The 19,341-nt window shown below is 41.2% G+C and overlaps 1 protein-coding gene across 1 annotated transcript in view; it reads right to left on the bottom strand.

Moving 5' to 3' along the window:
• The window catches only part of cntn4 (contactin 4), a gene marked incomplete at its 3' end in the record, with an annotated part of 137,279 nt that overhangs the window by 104,705 nt on the left and 13,233 nt on the right, over positions 1 to 19,341 (bottom strand). The window contains exons 2-3 of the mRNA XM_080001588.1: positions 5,991 to 6,123; positions 872 to 1,047 (exon numbers count right to left, since the gene is read on the bottom strand). Of these exons, the coding sequence (XP_079857714.1) occupies positions 872 to 1,047; positions 5,991 to 6,123 (309 nt within the window). The remainder of the gene's footprint in view (positions 1 to 871; positions 1,048 to 5,990; positions 6,124 to 19,341) is intronic.

The raw sequence follows: 19,341 nt of genomic DNA, 5'->3' as shown, positions 1-19,341 counted from the left end.
AATAAATGGCACATAAGCACTTATTGACTATTTCTTGCTTTAGGAATATGAAGTCCACAGGCCAATCCATCTCATTTAGTGATAGAAGGCTCACAAATGATTCGTTCTATGCGAACGATTTGTGGCGAGTGAGTGACCGTTGGACTCATGAATAGAAAATAATTACTGAGGAATAAATTGATGCAACACAAAGGTAAAGGCATTTGGCAAAAATGGCTGATTTACACGTGACATTCCACCTTAATGAATAAAAAATTCATCAAAAATTCATTCATCAAAAATTCCATTCACAACTCCACCGAACTGACACTTCTGACTCTGGTGTCACCCGCTGAATCAAAAGAAATCGGAAAATGTAACAAATCTTTTCAACTCAGAAGAGCCAAATCGCCAAAAAAGCTGAACTTTTCATCGTCACTAATCTTATCGCCTAAACGAAACAGGAAGAAAAGGCGAGTGACGGCTCATTCCGGTAAAATGAGCCGTCATTCGCAGTTATTTCGGTTGTCATCTGACGATATGTCTTTGTCGGGCCTTCGCAGAGCCTTTTGTAGTCTTGCGTTCGATCTGAAGTGTTGACTAAAATGTGCACCCTGCCTCCAGAGACCAAGTCGCTGGAGCAGCACAAGCAGCAGCAGCCGCTCCCCAGAGAGAAGCTTCCATTGCAACCTGATCACAGTTATCATGTGGGGGGGGGGGGCTCGAGATGTTATCCTCAAACCCCCACTCGACAAATCATTAATCCGTCATCCTTGTGACGATGTCTTCATACACACACACATATACACACACACACACACACACACACACACACACACACACACACACACACACACATACACACACACACTGAAAAAGGATAGATACTCACATGCAAATGTCAGACTGGCCTCTCGGCTGACGATGGCCCCGAAGGAGTTGGAGGCGAGGCACTGGTACGTCCCGGCGTCCTGATCCTTGTTCAGGTGGCTGATCCGCAGGTTGCCGCCGGACAGGCTAAAGTGGAAGTCCGATTTGAGGCTGATCACCGTGCCATTCAGTTTCCACCTAAATGCAAATAAGTAAGTAAGAAAGTAAGTAAGTAGGTAGGTAAGTAATTGTTAAATGCATATTAGCACTTTTACAATACTGTAGACTCAGCAATAGTTTTGTAAGTAAATTGTTATATATTAATCCTGTGCACAGAAGCACACTTTGCATTCTGTACATTTTAATATTTGGCTATTTCTGTTCTATGTTTTTGGCTATTTTTGTATTTCTATTTTATTTTGTTTTAAATTTTTTTTTTCAGACTGTTAAGCTTTATTTTTATGCTCATGGTCTGTACATAAATGCACCAAACCTCACCACGACAAATTCCTACAGGTACTCCTCACTTAACGACCGAGTTCCGTTCCTACAACCAGGTTGTTAAGCGAATTGGTCGATTAGCGAGGATCCGTGTTATTTCACTGTAAGGGGGCGTGGCCATTGCCAGCGCTAGTGTAGTTAATACTGACAGACTGCGGGAACGACACTGACAACGGTGATGAGATAGTATATATAGTATATATAGTATATATAGTGTATATAGTGTATATAGTGAATAAAGGGTGATGCACGGTGAGATACTGAGGCACGCAGCACACACGCCGCAATATTGTACAATAGAGACTGGTCAGAGAGCTGGTCGTAAGTCTGAACGGTTGTTAAACAGGTAGGTCGTTAAGTGAGGAGTACCAGTATTTGAAAATGTACTTTCCGGAATAAACAGATTCTGATTCTGATTCTGATTCTGATTCTGGTTGGTTAAAGGCAACTTAATGGATCCCAACTAAATGAAAGGAGAATCTGACGTGTACCTTTCACTGTTGTTGCCTCCCTTCCCCCCAGGGAATAAATAAATATATAAGGGAAGGGGGAAGGTTTCCTGGAATTGTGCCCCGTGGCTTTGCGTTAATCTAAGCACTGATGAAGCAGAGAAGAGATAGCGTTGCAGGGCCTCCGTCTTGTCAGAAACCCAGTCAAACAGCATAAAAACGCTGTTTAATCATTACAGGGGCGCAATTACAACGAACAACAGCAACACTTGTGAATTCCAGGAGAGTCCACATTTAGGAGGTGATCAATGAAGGTTGTAATTCCCTAAAAATGGAACTTAACATCACACGTTACGAGAACAAACACTGGAGGTAATGACAAAGTCAGAATCTCCAGATTCCAGTTAAATCCGTAACTTCCTGAAGCCGGGACTCGAGGGACCTTGAGAACTATCTGTTTGATTTGGTTTCTTTTTCCATCATCAAATAACCAAAAGGGTTATTTTCATTTATTTTTTTCTGAATGCATCACTTTGAAAAGGAAAAAAACCCCAAAACGGACAATTCAATTTGATTAGGGTCCAAGGCTTTGTGATTGAGTTTTCTACCACTGAAGTTATTAAATTCCCTCCTTGATGGGATTCATTTTTTTTTAAATATCTTTCTGTGGACGATGGCCTATTTGAAAAAACAACAACAAAGAGAACCTTAATTAAAAAACATGTTTTTTTAATATATATTTTCTCCTACACTGCGGCCCTAAGTCAGAATATAAGAACGCACTGTACAAACCGCTGGACTGGCTCTGTGTAAAAAAAAACAGGTTTGCTATTGGGGCGTGCGCTGTAGCGAACTCCCATTGCGTCTCTACAGGCTTATCCTTTAAATAGACAGAGGTTTGTGGACAATAACAATGGTACGTGTGTTCGGGTCCGACTCAAGAGTCCACTCTCAGGAGCCTTATTATGGCGCACAACGGAAGGGGAAAAACAAGGGGGTTTCGCAAGACGTTTCTTACGCAGTCAAAGTGGAGCCCGCGAAAAAGAAAAAAATCGACGTTAATATTTCATGGGCAAATAAAAGCGTCTCAGCCTCTGATCTAGAGTTGAGCTGAGAATTATCCTCGGAGCATTAAGCTTTTAAGGCACAGATGTCAGTCGTTTTTTTTTTTCCCGGGAACTGACAGTGAAGTGAAGGCCGATCCCTGGGTGATGGATCCATCTCTGGAAAAGGGAGAAGGATTTCCTGAGCAATCACGGCCGAGTCTGTAATTACTGCGGATGAGAAAACCTGAATGCTGCAAACGTTTTTGTTTTTTTTCTATATACTGACAGATGTTTGTTTGGTTGTTCTGTATAAGACTTTCTGAATTAAGTCAGTTAATTGAGGCCGGGAGAAGGTTTTGATGCAGAGTTTAAAAGTTGTTTTTGTACGTTCAAAAAAGCAACCCACTCCAAAGAACACATTGTGAATCTTCTATAAGGGATCCATTTGTGTGTTTGTTTGTTGCAGCTCAACTGAAAATACTTCAGAGAAATAGTCAGAGACTGTGCAACATAGTTTAGCATTTAGGGATGTAAAGCCTCCATTACGTTACATAAGGTAAGGAGCGGTGGAACAGGGTAGAATACGATTGTTAAATGTAAACTAGATTGTTTCATTAATCTATTAACAATAAGTGTGCTGGGAACAGTGGTTCAATTTGTTAGGCGCATGTTTTATGCAATCGTGTTACAACCAGGCCACGGATAATACCGTGGCATCTGTTTTGGGGGGTTGTGGAATACTCTGCGATCTGTTCTTTTAAGCTCTGTGCGTTTTAATTTGGTTAAAATCCCCAACGTTTCCGGCAAATGCCTGAAAACACAAGAAGAACCATTTTATTTGTCTCACAGGTGCAAATGCACTTAGCACACACATGCAGGGAGTGGTGACGGCCACGAACGGAGGGGTGGGCGGTGAAACTCAGCCTCTGCTTTTCTCCCATCCCTGCCTGGCGTCCTCCAGGGAGAGCGAGGAGCAGTGGGCAGCCCTCACTTCGATGGCACCCAGGGACCAATTCCAGGTGTAAAGCCATGTTGTGGTCAGGAACATGATTCTGAATGTTTTTTTTTTTTTTTTATAAATTGGAAACCTTATATATTAGGGGCAACCCATGTGAGCATGGGGAGAACAGGCAAACATATTCATGAAAGGTGGGAATTGAACCCTGGACCTTCTTGCTGTGAGGGAGCAGCGCAAGCATCGTGCCACCGCGCCGCGTACGAAGCCATGCAGCCTAGGCTTGGGTGACGATAATAGCACATTTTGAAGGCCAGGTGGTGGGGAATCTTAACATTGCAGGTCGGCCATTTTGGGTATGATATTGTGTATATGGATTAATGAACCTTTGGGGACGATTTAGCCATCGGCTGCTCAGCCCGGAGCGTCTTTATAGAAGGAGAGCTGCTGCGGTGGCGATAGCGGCTTTACGGCGACCTTGACAGGAAGCTGCCGATTAGGTTCGGGGAGTATTAAACATACCAATCCTTCCAAATCTCACCCACTACCCCGGCAATTTCAAAGAACAAACAACACACGATTGGGTTTCGAGCGCTTAGTTGCCAGAGAAGCTGACAACTTTGCCAGCCCTCCAGCGGTCCATGAGAGGGTGGAAGAAATTAAGGGGAACTTGCTCTCTGCATTTTACAGCAGAGAAAGTAAATTATTTGGATTGGGTTCCACACAGAGTTCAATGTTAATTTCTTGCCAGGGAAATAAATAAACTTTTTTGTTATTGTTTTTTTTTCCCAGACGGAAGCTTTTGAGGGAAAATCCACTGCTGAACAGAATTTACATGGCATGTGCATCTGTCCTGGTTTCGTTCCCACTCAGGCTTAATTTTAGAGGAGAAGCAAAAAAAACAAAAAAACAACCAAAAACGCTAAAAACAACAGGACCATAAGGCTCCTTTGATGCAGTCACCAGCAGACAAATCCAAGCACTATGTTCCAGCTAACAGGGAATAAATCAAGACACAACAATGCCGCCGGTATTTATTTATACAGAGACAAGAGCGTTTTCTCTGGTTCAAACTCTAATTATAGAAATCTCAATCGAGTCCAGAAACCGGTGACTTACACAATTTATTGTCAATGGCGTCAGTTTTGTTAAAAAATTTAGAGCCCAACTGTTTCCCAGCTTTGGGGCTGAGGTACATGCTTCCAGAAATAAAGAAAGAAAAATAATCGAAAATATTTGAGCTGATTCTCGAGTTTATCTTGTTGGGTCAATGGGAAACTTGGTGTGACTGTGATGTGTGATGTTCAACTCATTTTTCTACGATGACTTTGAAACAACTTGTTGTAAACCCTCTTTACCATAGGGCAATCAGACATCGTTTTTCAGGTAACTGCACTTGAAAATTGCACTTTGCAAAGCAAAAGTGCAATCCACAAAGGCCACTATGGATGACTTCATGTTTTATAATGTTTAGGCAGAATTCAACATTGGACTGAACTCTCCATGAGCTGAGTACAACAGAATAAACCCAGCAACGAAAGGAAGAGGTCTGCGTTGCGGAGCCTTTGCACACAGCCAGTGACCAAAAAGATTAATAATCTGAGTTTCCACTTTGGCTTACACTGATGTTGGCAGTGGTTGAGACTTTGAGACTTTTTAGGATCCCAAAGTTTTACTCGAAGAAACAGGAAAAGCCAGCACCACCGGGAGTGAAATTTAGCGCTACAACATTTCTATTACATTATAACGACTCATTTTCACACTTTGCCGATGACGGGGCATTCTTTGTTGCTCCTGTCCCTTCCCAAAACACACAAGTGACCAGACTACGGTCAAACCGAAGCAGGTCTTGGGGGATGGATTTGTCACTGTAGCTTGACACTGATGTATGGGGTTCCTTGATGGTTCATGGGTTCAGTACCACATACTTAGTGCTATTGCAATGAATACTGGTACTGTACATAAAGTTCTAGCGGGACAGGATCTTAGAGCCAGAGAATGCAGACTTCACTATTAACCGCCAAATTGGCAGTGGCACAATAGTTTCAATTGACTACATGGATCAACGGCCCACAAAGCCGCAAATGTTTCCTTCAAGCCCGGAACAGCGGACTTTGGCAAAAGCCCCAATTGCTCCAAATATTTTGAAGAAGCCAGAAGGTTCCATTGTCTATTGGACCATGTACTCACCGGTAGAAGAGTGGTGGGCTTCCCTGCGCTTCGCAGCTGAACACGACCTCTCGGTTCTTCTCCAGGGTGTTCAGCGGATACACAATGCTGCCCGGCTGCTTGGTGAAGACTGGACTCTGCAGGGCACTGCTCTCTGCAGGACAGAAAGATATGTTTAGCCACCAAAAAGGTTTCTCTTAAGGAAAAAACATATACTGTCATACATATTGAGGAATTGACTTGATGATTGACTTCTCTTGATAGCAGAAATGCATGTAACTACATGCTGGAAATATTACAGAACTGTGTATTTGTTATTGACATAAGCGATGAAAGATGTAGAATATCAATACGTTCGATCTGCATATGTGGAAGATATATTTCCATTGTGTAAGGTCCACAAAACAGACCATTTGTCAGCAGAGGAAGGGAAACAGATGCAAACCAGATGACCATAAGAGGAGGAAGACCAGAAGCAATACATTAGGGGAGGGTGGTATATGGTTTATCTCATACTTGAAGGGCATGCATTTGTATTATTCCTTTGCTTTTGGTAGGGATGGTATTTTGCACAGTTTGCCTGAAAAGTGAGTGGCAGGAAGGATTTGCGAATAGGAACAAGAAGGGGGCTGTGATTTATTGGAAAAAGCGACAAACACTCACAATTACTTACACTAAAAGAAAAGAGAAAATAACAGTTTTTGTATTTTTTGACTGAAGTGCAAAACTCATTCAACCGTCCGAGGAAGAAGAAGGCTTAAAATGACGGCTTTGCCAACACAAGCAAGACGCACGCGCGCGCGCGCACGCACGCACGCACGCACGCACGCACGCACACACACACACACACACACACACACACACACACACACACCCAAATCACTCTGCCAGTTGTGCCGGCATCCAGGTGAATTTTGATTTGGGGGTTGAATGGGTTGAAAGCCAGTTTGAGGGGGGCTGAGGGTCTGGTCGGAGGCTGTTGCAGTAATCCTTCAGGGAGATGAGTAAAGCTTCAACAAGGAGTGTGGAAAGTCACAGATGGGGAAGGAACTGATTTGACAGATGTAGAGTGCAGCCGTTTGGAATATTCCAAAGAGATATGTACTGTATATCACCAATAGCAAAAACTATTTGTATCCCTATTTTCAAGGATATTGATTTCATATGAATAATAATGTGCCAATGTATAACAATTGAAATCTATTTTTTGGGGAGATTTTCTTTGCATTTCTGTGACAAAGGGACATAGTGTGTCCAAAGACGTTTCTGCATCCCTGTTTAGGTCTGGCTGACTAGAAGGTCCTTTTTTCAGAAAGATGTGATTTTTAAATCTTTTTCAAAAAGGTGCCGGAGTGCAAAGTGCAGGGGAAAAAAAAGAAGAAGTAAAGCGTGACATGCAAGGTGAGAGAGAGCAAATGTTTCAGTCCACAGGACTTTCCTCACTGCAAAACGGCTTTTACTGAAAGCAATATTCTTTCAAAGAAATGACCTTCCTACTTTTTCATTTCTACAATCTTTATAAGACCTAAGATCTTATGGGGTGTGGAGATCTCGAACATTTACTCTGCTGTCAAGCCAGAAAAGCTTTTTTAACAATGGAAGGTGTCGTCTCTTGTGTTGCACAAGACATGACCAAAGCTGTACGAGGCTTCTGCTGCATTATTCAAACCACTGGTCAATAGGCAATCTATTCCATCACAACCCCTCCTGCAGGCTTCACCTTTTTCCACCATTCCGCCACGCTTCCAAAGACAAGCGTCGGACCAGAGGCTAAATATAGCGTGAGGGCGAACTATTCTTTACATGCAAAACTGATGCAAAATTGAACGCAGCCCTTTCAAGGTGTCTTTTCTTAGGGGGCGCGTGCAAGCTAAAACATCCCCTACTAAAAATTTTAAGGGAAAACCTGAAGCAAAGCAAAACAAAGTGGAACTGTGGAAACACGACTGTGCATGGTTGCAGCTAAAGGTACAACAATTATGCTATTATATAAATACAACATATACTATATATACTGTGTATATACAGTACATACAGTATATTTATATTTACTATATATATATATATATATATATTTTTTTTTTACTATATATCCACATAATACAGTAGTTTGCTCAAAGTAGTCTCAACAAGTCCAACAATTTGGTACCAAATTCAAGTATGACCGATCTGCTGACTGCTAGCTTAAAAATACTGAAAATAAACTATCCTTCCGTGACTGGATAACTAGTTGAACCAGGTTTTTTTGTCCCAAAAAGTGGATATTGAACTGCAGTGACTGGTGAATCTGGCCCCTGTCACTCTCTGACTGCGAGGTTTCTGCTCAGTCAGAACCACGGAACCTTGATCCGTGGAATCCCCAACATTTCTCCACCTTGTCAAAAAAGCGGTGGGTTAATTCGAACACATACTCTGGAAAAGAAAAATATATACGACCGGGTTTTGATTGTTAAGCATTGCAGAATTACAATTATTAAGTTATATGGCTACGGATGTGGAGAGGATCTAGAAGGCTGACGTCTGGACTCGTCTGGAAATTTAAGCTAGTTGAACTCATACCTAAATGCTGGCTTTGACATGATTGGCGATATTGACAGCATGTATTCATTTGAGCTTTATTTCGATATTAACAAATTTTACCAAACCTACATAAAAATGTTTGTAAAACGTGCTTTCTTTATAGTGAATAAGGTCATTATATTTCTATGGACCAGATTTTCAATGTTCTAACTTGGGGCAGCTGTCATCATGCATTTGCTGTTTCTTTCCAAGTGGAAAATAAGGAAGGGATCACAATAGAATACATATACAATAGAAACACACTGCTCTTATTTGTTATATTTGGAGGAACGGGGCGTGGGGAGCGGAGTTGTCAGGCACAAATTGGCAGAGTTGAAGAGGAGCGGACAGGAGACAGGAAGTCACACTCATCGTGTCTACAGTATGTGGTTAAAAAAGGAGAAATCTAGTAGCTACCCTAAAAGTTACGCTTGTGCTGGTAGCTGACGGGGGAATTAGAGCTTTGAGAGTTTGCCTTGAATGCACCACTTCCTGCTTGGAGTGCTGGAGAGCGAGAGCGCTCAGAGCGGGGCCTTTGACCCAAGAAGCGATCTGGGATCTGCTCCGCAGAAGTAGGAAATGGAGTAAATGAAATACATCTACAATAAAAACACACTGTTTATATTTGCTTTGTTTGGGAGCTCCGCACATCACTTTTTCCCCCGGTCTTTATTGCAGGCAGGCTTTTATTTGTACGTGTAGTTCCCCGGCATTTATTAGAGGCCCGGTTTTTATTTGACTACCAGTTTATTGGTACTCAAATATATATGCGGGAATACGGTATTAGCACTTTTCTATTATGGTTCGTTTTTAAATCCAATTTTTATTTTGTTACATTTAGAAACTACCACATTAGCCATGAATTGAATAGGTTATGAATAAGTTTGAAAGAGCTTAAACTAACTGCAATGTGCTACTTGACGCTATATTGTAACAGCACGTATAATAAACACTAATAAAAGCTGTGTAATGGAATACTTATCCATCATTTTATTGGATATTTTAGCCATATGTTTTAAATCTGTTTTTTTGGGGCTGTTTTTTATTTTCGGTATAGTATAGTATAGTATAATAGTATAGGAGTAGTCTAAGTCGTATAAATAGTATAAGTACAATAACAATGTTTTTTTTTTCCTTACCCAAAATATCTGGTTTACATTTCATTTTTGTTTTTCCATTTTCATTTTCCATTCAAAAGTGTGTTATCTTATCTAGAGGAACTCACTATCTAGTGAGTTCCTCACTGACCAGCGAACAAAACACATTTTAAAAGTAGGGCACCATTCCGGCTTCCTAACCCTGGTGTTTCTGGAAACGGGGAGATATCTTTGGGCCGGTTTCCCGGTGGGCCCCGCACCTCCTCGCGTCTCTTCGGTACCACAACCCGAGCCGCTATTGGAGGAACCTGTCAACTGGCAGCGCAGCCACAGAAAGAGGGCTTCGGCGCTCAGAACAAACCGTCTGCCACCGACAATGTGACATTCAAAGGTTTTTTTTTTCGTCTTTCTTTTGTGGGATGAAAAAAAATGTGTGTAGGCTATTGGAGAGTGCTTTGATGTTACTTTTTCTCAGTCTGAGATTACTAACGATTTAGTTCCATTTTTGGAGCTGACTGAAGTTGAATTATTGATGTTGGAATAAAAAAAAAATGTAATAAAGATATTTTCTTGCATAGATTGCACAACTGTCACAGTGTGAATTGTTGATACAGAGGTGTATTGCTTATTGTTACCTTATTAGGTTGATGGTGTATTGCCACTTTTTTTGTTGTTTGTTGTTATTTCCTAGGCTTATTCTTATTGTTAATCATTGGGTTTAATGTATATCGGCAAGTGTATATTGTTCATAGTTTCTTTTTGGGTTCATTTTCCTGATTAACTGTTTATTTTTGGCTTAATTGTCCTATTTATTTATTGTTTTGGTTTATATGTATTGTTCATCGTGAGGGTTTTTTGTACATTTGCCAACTTTTTTCATTGTCTATTTTTAGCCTTATTTTTCGGGGTAAGTTGCATTCAATTGTGAGTTTTATTGTTAATTTAAATGTTTTATCCATCCTCTAGTTAAAGTTTGTTGTCTACTGACAATTTATTATTGTTTGTTTTTTATTTTATCGCTAAATGTCTTGTCTATTGTTCATTAGAATTTTTTTTTTTTTTTTTTTTTCTACCTGTGCTGTCAGCATGCTGGGCATTCAACACAGAGTTGTCATTGCCATTTGCCATTGCATCTAGGACAGAGTTAGTCTGCAAGTGGAGTTCAGGTTCTCAACCTGCAATGCAACTCTTTATTCATTCTTTTATCGTCAAGAACTGCTGCAATAACTCTGTCCTGTGGACGACCTGTAGAAGAGCACAGTTTTTGGTTATGCAAAACCACCACCAACTCCCCTCTTTGGAGAACTATTTATCATGTTTGGCTCTATAAACAACTGATCACTACTCCAAAGACAAATAAACAGTTACACAAAAGCATAAACATTGGACGACAACATGTATTGAAAAACAATGAATTAGGTCCAGGAAAACTGGCACAACAACTGATCACGTGGCCTCTTCCTGTCATAGTTTATGGCAATAGGAAAAGGAGGAAAAGACTGACTGCCTGAAGGTCTCGCACCCCCAACCCCACAATTCTAACTGCAATTACCAACAGCACTCATTGAGCACTGGTGTTTTCCGGGTTGACTGGTGGGTCGGTGTGAGGCTATAGGGTGTCTACAAGGCTGCGAAGTTCGGGGGGCTTCGGGTCCCATCACACACACACACACGCACACACCACAAAACCTGCCTCAAGTACACCCCAGCACCTTCCTGGTTGCATCCCTATCCTTTCCTCCCTCATTTACAGAAAAATTGTTTCATATTGCCAATGCTAATTGGCAATATGATATTGCTAATTGCCAATCCATTTTCTTTTTTCTTTTTTTTATTCTTATTTCTTAATGCTTATTGCCTTGCTAATCATATTAGGTGAAATGTGTGCAGTCTGTGTCCATCACTACAAAAATACTTCTTTTCAGCATTGTCTGCACGTGTGATTCCATTCTAATATTCTCTGCAATCAATCTTTTCACAGTTTAAGAGTTTTTCAGACAGAGTTTTTCAGCACTTGTACAACTTCAATCTTCTTTAACAGCAGGAAAACATTCCAGCATCCAGCGCGCTTCATGCTCTCACAGCCCTGAGTTTGATTTACTATTGTATCACCTAGCAAAATTAATCAATTAATCGACGGTGTGAGGTTGAATTTTGATGAGGAGAATGGACTTTTTTTTCCAACTGCAAAATGTTAAAAAACAAAACAAAAAAGAACATTAAAGTGATTTCAATTTTGGAAATTGTGTTTTAAAGTTATGATTTATTTCCTCCCCCTATCAGGTAGATTGGGTATTAGCCTTTGGTGTATCTCATAACAAATATATATTATGCATAATTAATATAACAATAATATATGAATAAATATAATAACAAATATAAACCTAACAAATAAATGAAATAACTTATATAGAATAACATTTACATAGAATTATTTTGGGCCCCCGAGGCTTGGGCTGTTCTGGTTTCTGCTATTTTTAAGCAAATGCAAACATCAGAGGGTAAATGTGTCATTAAAAAGCCCAGTCAGTTGTATTTTAGTCTATATTAAATACAAAATCTACACTGAGGGCTCAAGTGGTTTGAACTATTTTTACATACGAGAAGCCATAGTGCTTGCAAATCAGATTTTATTTTCCTTGTCAGCTTTTGTATTTTTACAAGTGATAATGATCTCTTTTATGCCTGTAAAAGCAAGCTGGACTGTATTTTAGTCCTCAGTCAATGAATTAAATAAGTGAAATCAAACACTGCAATGCATACAGCACTTGCTGTTACCTGTGTTAATTCACTCAGAGTTTTATACACTGTTCTGCACTTTGAAGGTTTGGATTTACTATCTCAAATTCTGATATTATGGGAGGGTAAAGAGGTTAGGGGGACAATTAGACGAAGAGTAATTAAATATCTGGGCGACAATTTATAAAGTTAAGAGGTTAGGGTAAAGCTAGGGCCACATTGCACAACTTTTTGGATGGTGAACGACAACCAAAAAATTGGGCAGTGCACATTTAACAACTGACATTTACAGATTTTCAGTCTCTTCTGCACACACACATAACAACTGCTGTCTTTGAGGAGCACAAATCTAAAGACGGAGTTTTGTGGTTCCCCGGCACTCGCAAGAATGTACTTTCTTTCCAGAGTCTCGTGAAAGTCAGAATACCTTGCAATTTGCATTGCGATTTGAGGCCTTGGCACACACACGTAAAATGATTACGGAAAGACGAGCCCCGTTAAAAATCAAACATGTATGATTGAAACGTGTCGATTGGGATCCTATTAAGACAGATTTATGTGTTTCACTCACACACATATTGACTACGGCTACAACTCTACATCGCGACTACCCCGGACTACCATGACTACCGATCTCAAATGGTTGCCAAATTGGCCTTGAAAATCACGTAATGAGGCCTTATCATGAGGGGGACTATTTTGGGGAGAATCATTACATTTCTAGGGGACAATTTCGGGAGTCATTTCAAGATAAAGTCTTGATCTTTGTCAGTATTACTACTGTCACCTTTCAACTGGCAGTAATTGTATCAAGTTGTTGATGTTTTTTAAGCATTTAGTTGAGGATGACCTGCTAAGAAATTTCTGCCGTGTTTTTTTTGGGGGGGGGCCGTTGTGAGGAGGTTTCACTTAACAGTGTCCCCGTTAAGCAGCGAGGCCACCGGCAGAGAAAGCTCTTCAGTAGACGCGGCCTGGCGCTATCTGCAAGGTTTGTGACTCACAACTCACTCAAATCCCGGCCTCCTGACCTTCCTTTGCTTTCTAGTTTAATGCTTTGGTGTGTTGTTGCACCTTGAGAAATAAAGTGGCAAAAATGTATTTCTTATTTTGTATCGATAGACAGAGAGATAGATTCCCAGAGATTGATTTCCTCATCCTGTTGACCATTAATTATAATGCATTTGAAGACTGATGTCTTGTTTTGTGTTTTCTTTCACTCAGACATATGATTACAGTCCTCAGTGGCATGGAGGAATTCCCTAGTGAAGTGCTCCACAGCTGTACAAGTCTTAGCATGTATGATGTAACAGCAGCACCGCAAGGCAGAGTGCAATTGTGCAAGCAATAGCGCCAAACAAGCGGAGAGCCTTCGACGGCTTGTGAGGTATCAGCCGGTGCTCCACTTGATGATGAGAAAATTGGAATTGGGGCAAAAATATGAAATGGGCTTCGTCACGTGGAAGACACACACACACACACACACACACACACACACACACACACACACACACACACACACACAGACAACTTGCATAAGCGACTGTGACTAGCGCTACTCAGATACGCCCCAAGAGGGATCCTGAGATTTAATAAACACTGACATGACTGTAGCCCAGTGAAATTTTAATTAAACTTCACATCTTAAGTGTTGTGATTAATGGGAAGAAGGTGTTCTGGCAGAACAGGTGTGCACGCCCTTTGGGAGGCAGGAACTGTAAACCCCTGCTGCCGGCCCGATGCTGTTCTAACCTACACCTACCTGGAACTGTCTGATCAGTGTTCCTATCCAGCCACTCATTTAGCATTGTTGTCTCGAAAAAAGAAAGAAAGGCTGGAAGAAAAAAACAACAATGCAGCGCAAGCTGTTGGGGGGAGCCAAAGTAGGGTGTGGGACGTAAAGTCTCAGACGTTATCTGTTTTCTCTGAGTGACAGTCGCATAAATCATGCAGTTTCTAAGGGGTGTCTAACGCAAACCGGCGTCAAGAAGAGGCTACGAAATGGTGAACCCGCACGAATACAGATGGTGAACCCAGAAAACCGCGAGGCTGGACTGATTGTACTGGAGCGCACATGAATAAAACATTTATTGATATGCATATCAAAAGGAAAAGAGTTGACAAAGCAAAAACAAAAGCCGAAGTGAAGATGCCGGGCAGTGGAGAAGAGAGCTCCATCTTGTTACTGGTCTGAATAGCTAACATGGCCAATTAGCAAGGGCTTGGCTGGGAGGCCGCCTGGGGAGGGCCTAGCACTTCATCCTGACACACACATAGAATAATTGCTTCTCCTGAGGAAGAGCAGGTGAGCACACCTAGAGACGTCCACTCCGCGTTACCTAGACACACGCCCTCCGTTCCTCAGACGGGAGTTGATTTCTCAATAACACTGTCACAAAGTCCATCTCAGCCCTAATGATGACAGTATTAGGGTGCTTCTCAGCGCTTGAAATTACGAAGACATTTTTGTGGTTGAAGGTCGGACTGGGGTACTTTTTGGAATAGATTGTGGATACGCTGCAACAACTGGACCAGTGCTATCGGCCATAAAGATACAGCCATATGACACAATCATTAAGAAGAGCTTGCTTTAGACAACGCTTACAATATATTTGTTTGGATGCATCTGCCTCCTTCAACAAACCCCACCTCGCTCCCCATCAAAACACGGTAATGACGAGGGGGACAGCTGGGCTTGTTTAGCTGGGTGGGTGCAGGCATGGGACCCGGGGGGCAAAGGGGCTGTGGAGGGTCTGCCCAACAGCAGCGGCTCAGCTGCCCCGGTCTGCCGGAGGGTGCCCCGCAGGCTGCTGGCCCCGGCAGAATGACAGAGGTCACTGCTCATCCCCGCCATTGTGAAATGGCCCGAAGAGAGACAGGGGTGAGCACGAACTAGAGGAGACCTTGACATCGTGTGAGTCCATTTGACATGCATGACAGCTAATGCAGCAAAGCAAGGGATGCCCTTCACGCACAGTAGGCAGGTTAGATCGGAATGCGTGGAACGTTGAGAGTGGGTCGTTTTCATGACCGTTGCTCCACAAAGTGGAAATGAGTCGCAGTTTAATATTTATATTGTATCAAATGTAAAAGCGCAACATCAGTACAAAATAGCTTGATATGGAAACATCCAAGAAGAGCTTTGTGTTTAAGGCAAAGAAAAATCGTCTTTGATGGTACATTGACTTGTAATATGGAGAATGGCACCTTTTTCATTCCCACCCATTCCCCTTGAACGCCTGTTCTTGCAATATGTAACTTGTGTTTGGGTAGGGTACTTCGGAAAAAGTGTGTTGCGCTGTATGGCACTATGTCACTTGATGATGTTTGGCTCAGATTTTCCGTTAGCTGGTAATTACGTTTTTGGTGCCCGGTAAAATGTATAAATAAAACTATAAATTATAAACTTGCTATCTACAGTGCTGCCAACTTTAACATATTAAAAGCATGTTCTCAAAAATAACGCCAACAAAATTAGAAAAACACTTCCACATGTGTTCCACTTCCTGTATTTCTCCAAGCAGTTTTGCAAAAAGACATCCAGCCACTTGGCAGTATTACACTTCCCGGGCAAAGCCTTGCTCAAGCAAAAACTTCCCCCCAAAGCACTTCCTTGCACAAAATGTCATAATTAGACCTACTGTACAAATTGGTTATCTCTCAGTTTTATCTAATTTGATCTATAAATAGGACCAATTAGATCCGTATAGATCTCCTGGATCACACTACTGCATAATGCACAACATCTATCCCGATGAAAGACTCCTTCCTTGTTCTGCCATGAAAACACTGTCCACAAATCAGTACCCTAACACTCTTCTAAGCTACTAATATTAACCATAACTCTAATATTACAGCTTAGTGTCATTCTAAAGAAAATGGCACTGTTGTTACAGTAATATTACAGTTTTACATTCAGGTGGCTTGTCTGTTCTGCCGAGCAAGGCCTTGTTGGAGGCACCGCTGCCAGCGTTCCAGTTATTCCTGTTGACTGATTGATTTACACTCATTAGACTATAGCACTCTGCAGCTCTGGGAAGAAGGAGATATAGAGGCGTGCGGAAAAGGAAGTTTTGAGTTGAATGCATTTCCCCTCATTTTTTTCTTCGTTTCTCATCCATATAACCTAATGATTACCAACATAAAGGCCTAAAACAGTACCATCACTCAAAGGGCCCTTGCAGAAAAAGAGTTGGACACACAAAGACACTTTACATCAAGGTCAAAGCCAGCTTGAATTCGTTGGAAAGTATTTCCAGGTTATTGAGCCTCACCTGGCTCACTGCGAAGCGCATGTAATTCTTAATTACTTATAATTTGCTCAAGGATCTTCCCCCTCCTGCTACAGTTACAGGTGCAGCGTAAACTATCCCTGGTGCAATGCAAATGTCACCATTTTACATCTAGCAAGCTGTGAGATGGATTGATTTGTTTTGGAAGCTGCCCATGGTGCCTTATATATATGTATATATATATAACCAGCAGGGTTTTGGAATCAGTCCACTGGAAGGAATTCTGAAATATTTCCGCTGCATCTTGAAAGTCATTGCTTTGCTTTGTCTTTTGTCTTGTTTTTTAAGGGACATTTTCCATTTCCCATTTGGCACTCTTCCACCAGCTTCACTCCTATTTAAAATGACATTGGATGCGCAATTACCAGGTACAAATTGTGTTACACCAGAGGCAGCCTGTCTGTGAATCTAGTTTGGGGCTGTTGCATGATAACCGGCCCTGCTGCTCCCCTGCCCAAGTATTGTATCAGTATGACCTACAGAGGAAGTCTGTTTTTTGTACTAGACGATTAAATACTTGGTAAGTGGTAGTTACATTGGTAAAATCAGCTTTCTGAAGGGTTATCAATCTATTCATCATTCCATCTATGGAGCAAACAAGTTAAATTACCATGATCAACTTAGATAACAAACTCCTGAGATTGTCTAAATTGCTGTGTACAATTTTAGCATCCTCCACATCTCAATCATTATTTAAGAATTCCAAGTTGTAACCCTATATCTGCATAGAGGTACAATTTAAACATTATTATTGATATGGGGTAATATTCATGGTATGTATGGTTATATATATTTAGATAGTAAATATATCTATACACAGATCTTATTTTGCCATATATAAAATGGAATAATGAGTCCAGTGAATAGAACAGTGAGTGGAACTCAGTAGAATGAGACGTTCGTAACCCTACAAACACAGCCTGAACTGGGGAAGAATCAGAACTAGAAACACTGTCATCTAGGCTTCTCTGAGATAACACACAACACACACGGGGCACTATGAAAGGAATGTCGGCTACACACAAACCTTTTAGAAATGTTGTCGGAAATAAATAAATATATAAATCCAACGGGGGGAAGAAAAAGCATTTCCATTGGATTGCCATTTCCTTGTCCAGAAGAATTTCTTCATTTATTCTCCGATGCCTTACTGCCCGGGTGATTGAAATGAACCCACACCCGAGTCGTAGGAAAATAATATTCATTTCTTCCATGCTACTGGAGGCGATGGTGGACGTCTAGGGAAGCTTGCACTGGGAAAGGCAATGTAAAAGACTGCATAAATGGGTTCTGGGTCAAGCAATAGAGAATAGCTGCCCATATCTTTCATGCTTCCTCTGAGCTATTAGAATAGATAGTTCTCTCCCAGTGGAGATATGGGAATATCCATCTTCTGTGCATGTGACACAGATATATGAAATATTCTTTACGGTGAGGGTCCATTTCATGCTCTCTCATCTGAGTCACGGCATAAAGCCAAGAAAAACTGAAATGAAATGGTACTTCTGAGAGAAATACAATTGACGACAATCAGAGGACTATCAGTGACGAACCTTTCAAAATGACCAAAAAATGGACCAAATGGATCAGTACTGTAGGCAAAATTCACATTCACACAAAACATGTCAAAAGCCTCAATCCATATATTTATTTTACAATACTCCAGGACCACTTTCCTTTCATTTTGCGAAAAAAAAAAAAAAAAAGTTTTTCCTGTCAAACTTTTAAGGGCAAGAAAACCAACAAACTACACCTCAGATTACTTCTGAGTTGAAAACCTTAACCTGTAACACTCGTCCTTGAGGTTTTATTTTTGGTTTATTTATTATCTGAATGAGGAATCGCATTTCTGTACTTGGCAGGAACAATTGCGTTTGAGATAGTTTGGATTGTGAGGCATTTTAGCGGACGCTCTTTCTCACTCCCAGAGTGACTTAGAGAGAGTTTCTAACCCACTGGGCAACTCCGCCACCGCCAGCACATTTGTCATGACTCAACAAGACTCAAGAAAAAAAGATGAATAATAATGACAGCCATGTGTAAAATCCTTTTCACACAATTACAGCCAGAAAAAAGTACAGATAGAGACAGAGAGAGAGAGACTTAAGGATTGGGAAATGTAGGCAGCCTTTTGGCACCGGAAACCTGCTGACATCTGAATGGGAGGAGTGAGACTGAGGCACTCTATGTCTAAGTGACTATAAGTATATAAGTATCGAAGTTGTACTTTCTAGTGATTAAATATTTGGCTCTTTTTTAAGGTTTTTCGGTTTTTCGGCAAGTGACTCGATCAGTAAAAACAAGAGCCTTTCGATTTTCCGACTCTTGGTTCGTTTCATTAAGTTCAGTATAATGAACGGCGAACGAGTCGGTTCGGCTCTGAGTGTTCTGGCAATTCGGACAAAATACTTTATTCCAGTGGAATGCAAATTGTAAATCAGTCACAGTGCATATGAATGATGCCAAATGCCTTGCCCCCCCCAATTAATTTAATTCTCAGTAATTATTTTCAGTTTGTGACTCAAGTTGAAACTCTCTCTCTCTCCCTCGCTCAACCACTCACTGATTAAAAACGTAAGGAGCTTGTTGGGAACATAGCTGGGCTGCTCGAGGCACACAAAGCGATCGAATGACTCTTTCGCCCGAACGAGTCCCGACGTCTGAATCATTTAAAAGATGTGTTCGCCA

This window comes from Zeus faber (assembly GCF_960531495.2).
Source record: "Zeus faber genome assembly, chromosome: 5".
Classification (NCBI taxonomy): domain Eukaryota; kingdom Metazoa; phylum Chordata; class Actinopteri; order Zeiformes; family Zeidae; genus Zeus; species Zeus faber.
The sequence above is the reverse complement of the archived record's forward strand: the minus strand, read 5'-3'. Positions and strand labels throughout refer to the sequence as shown.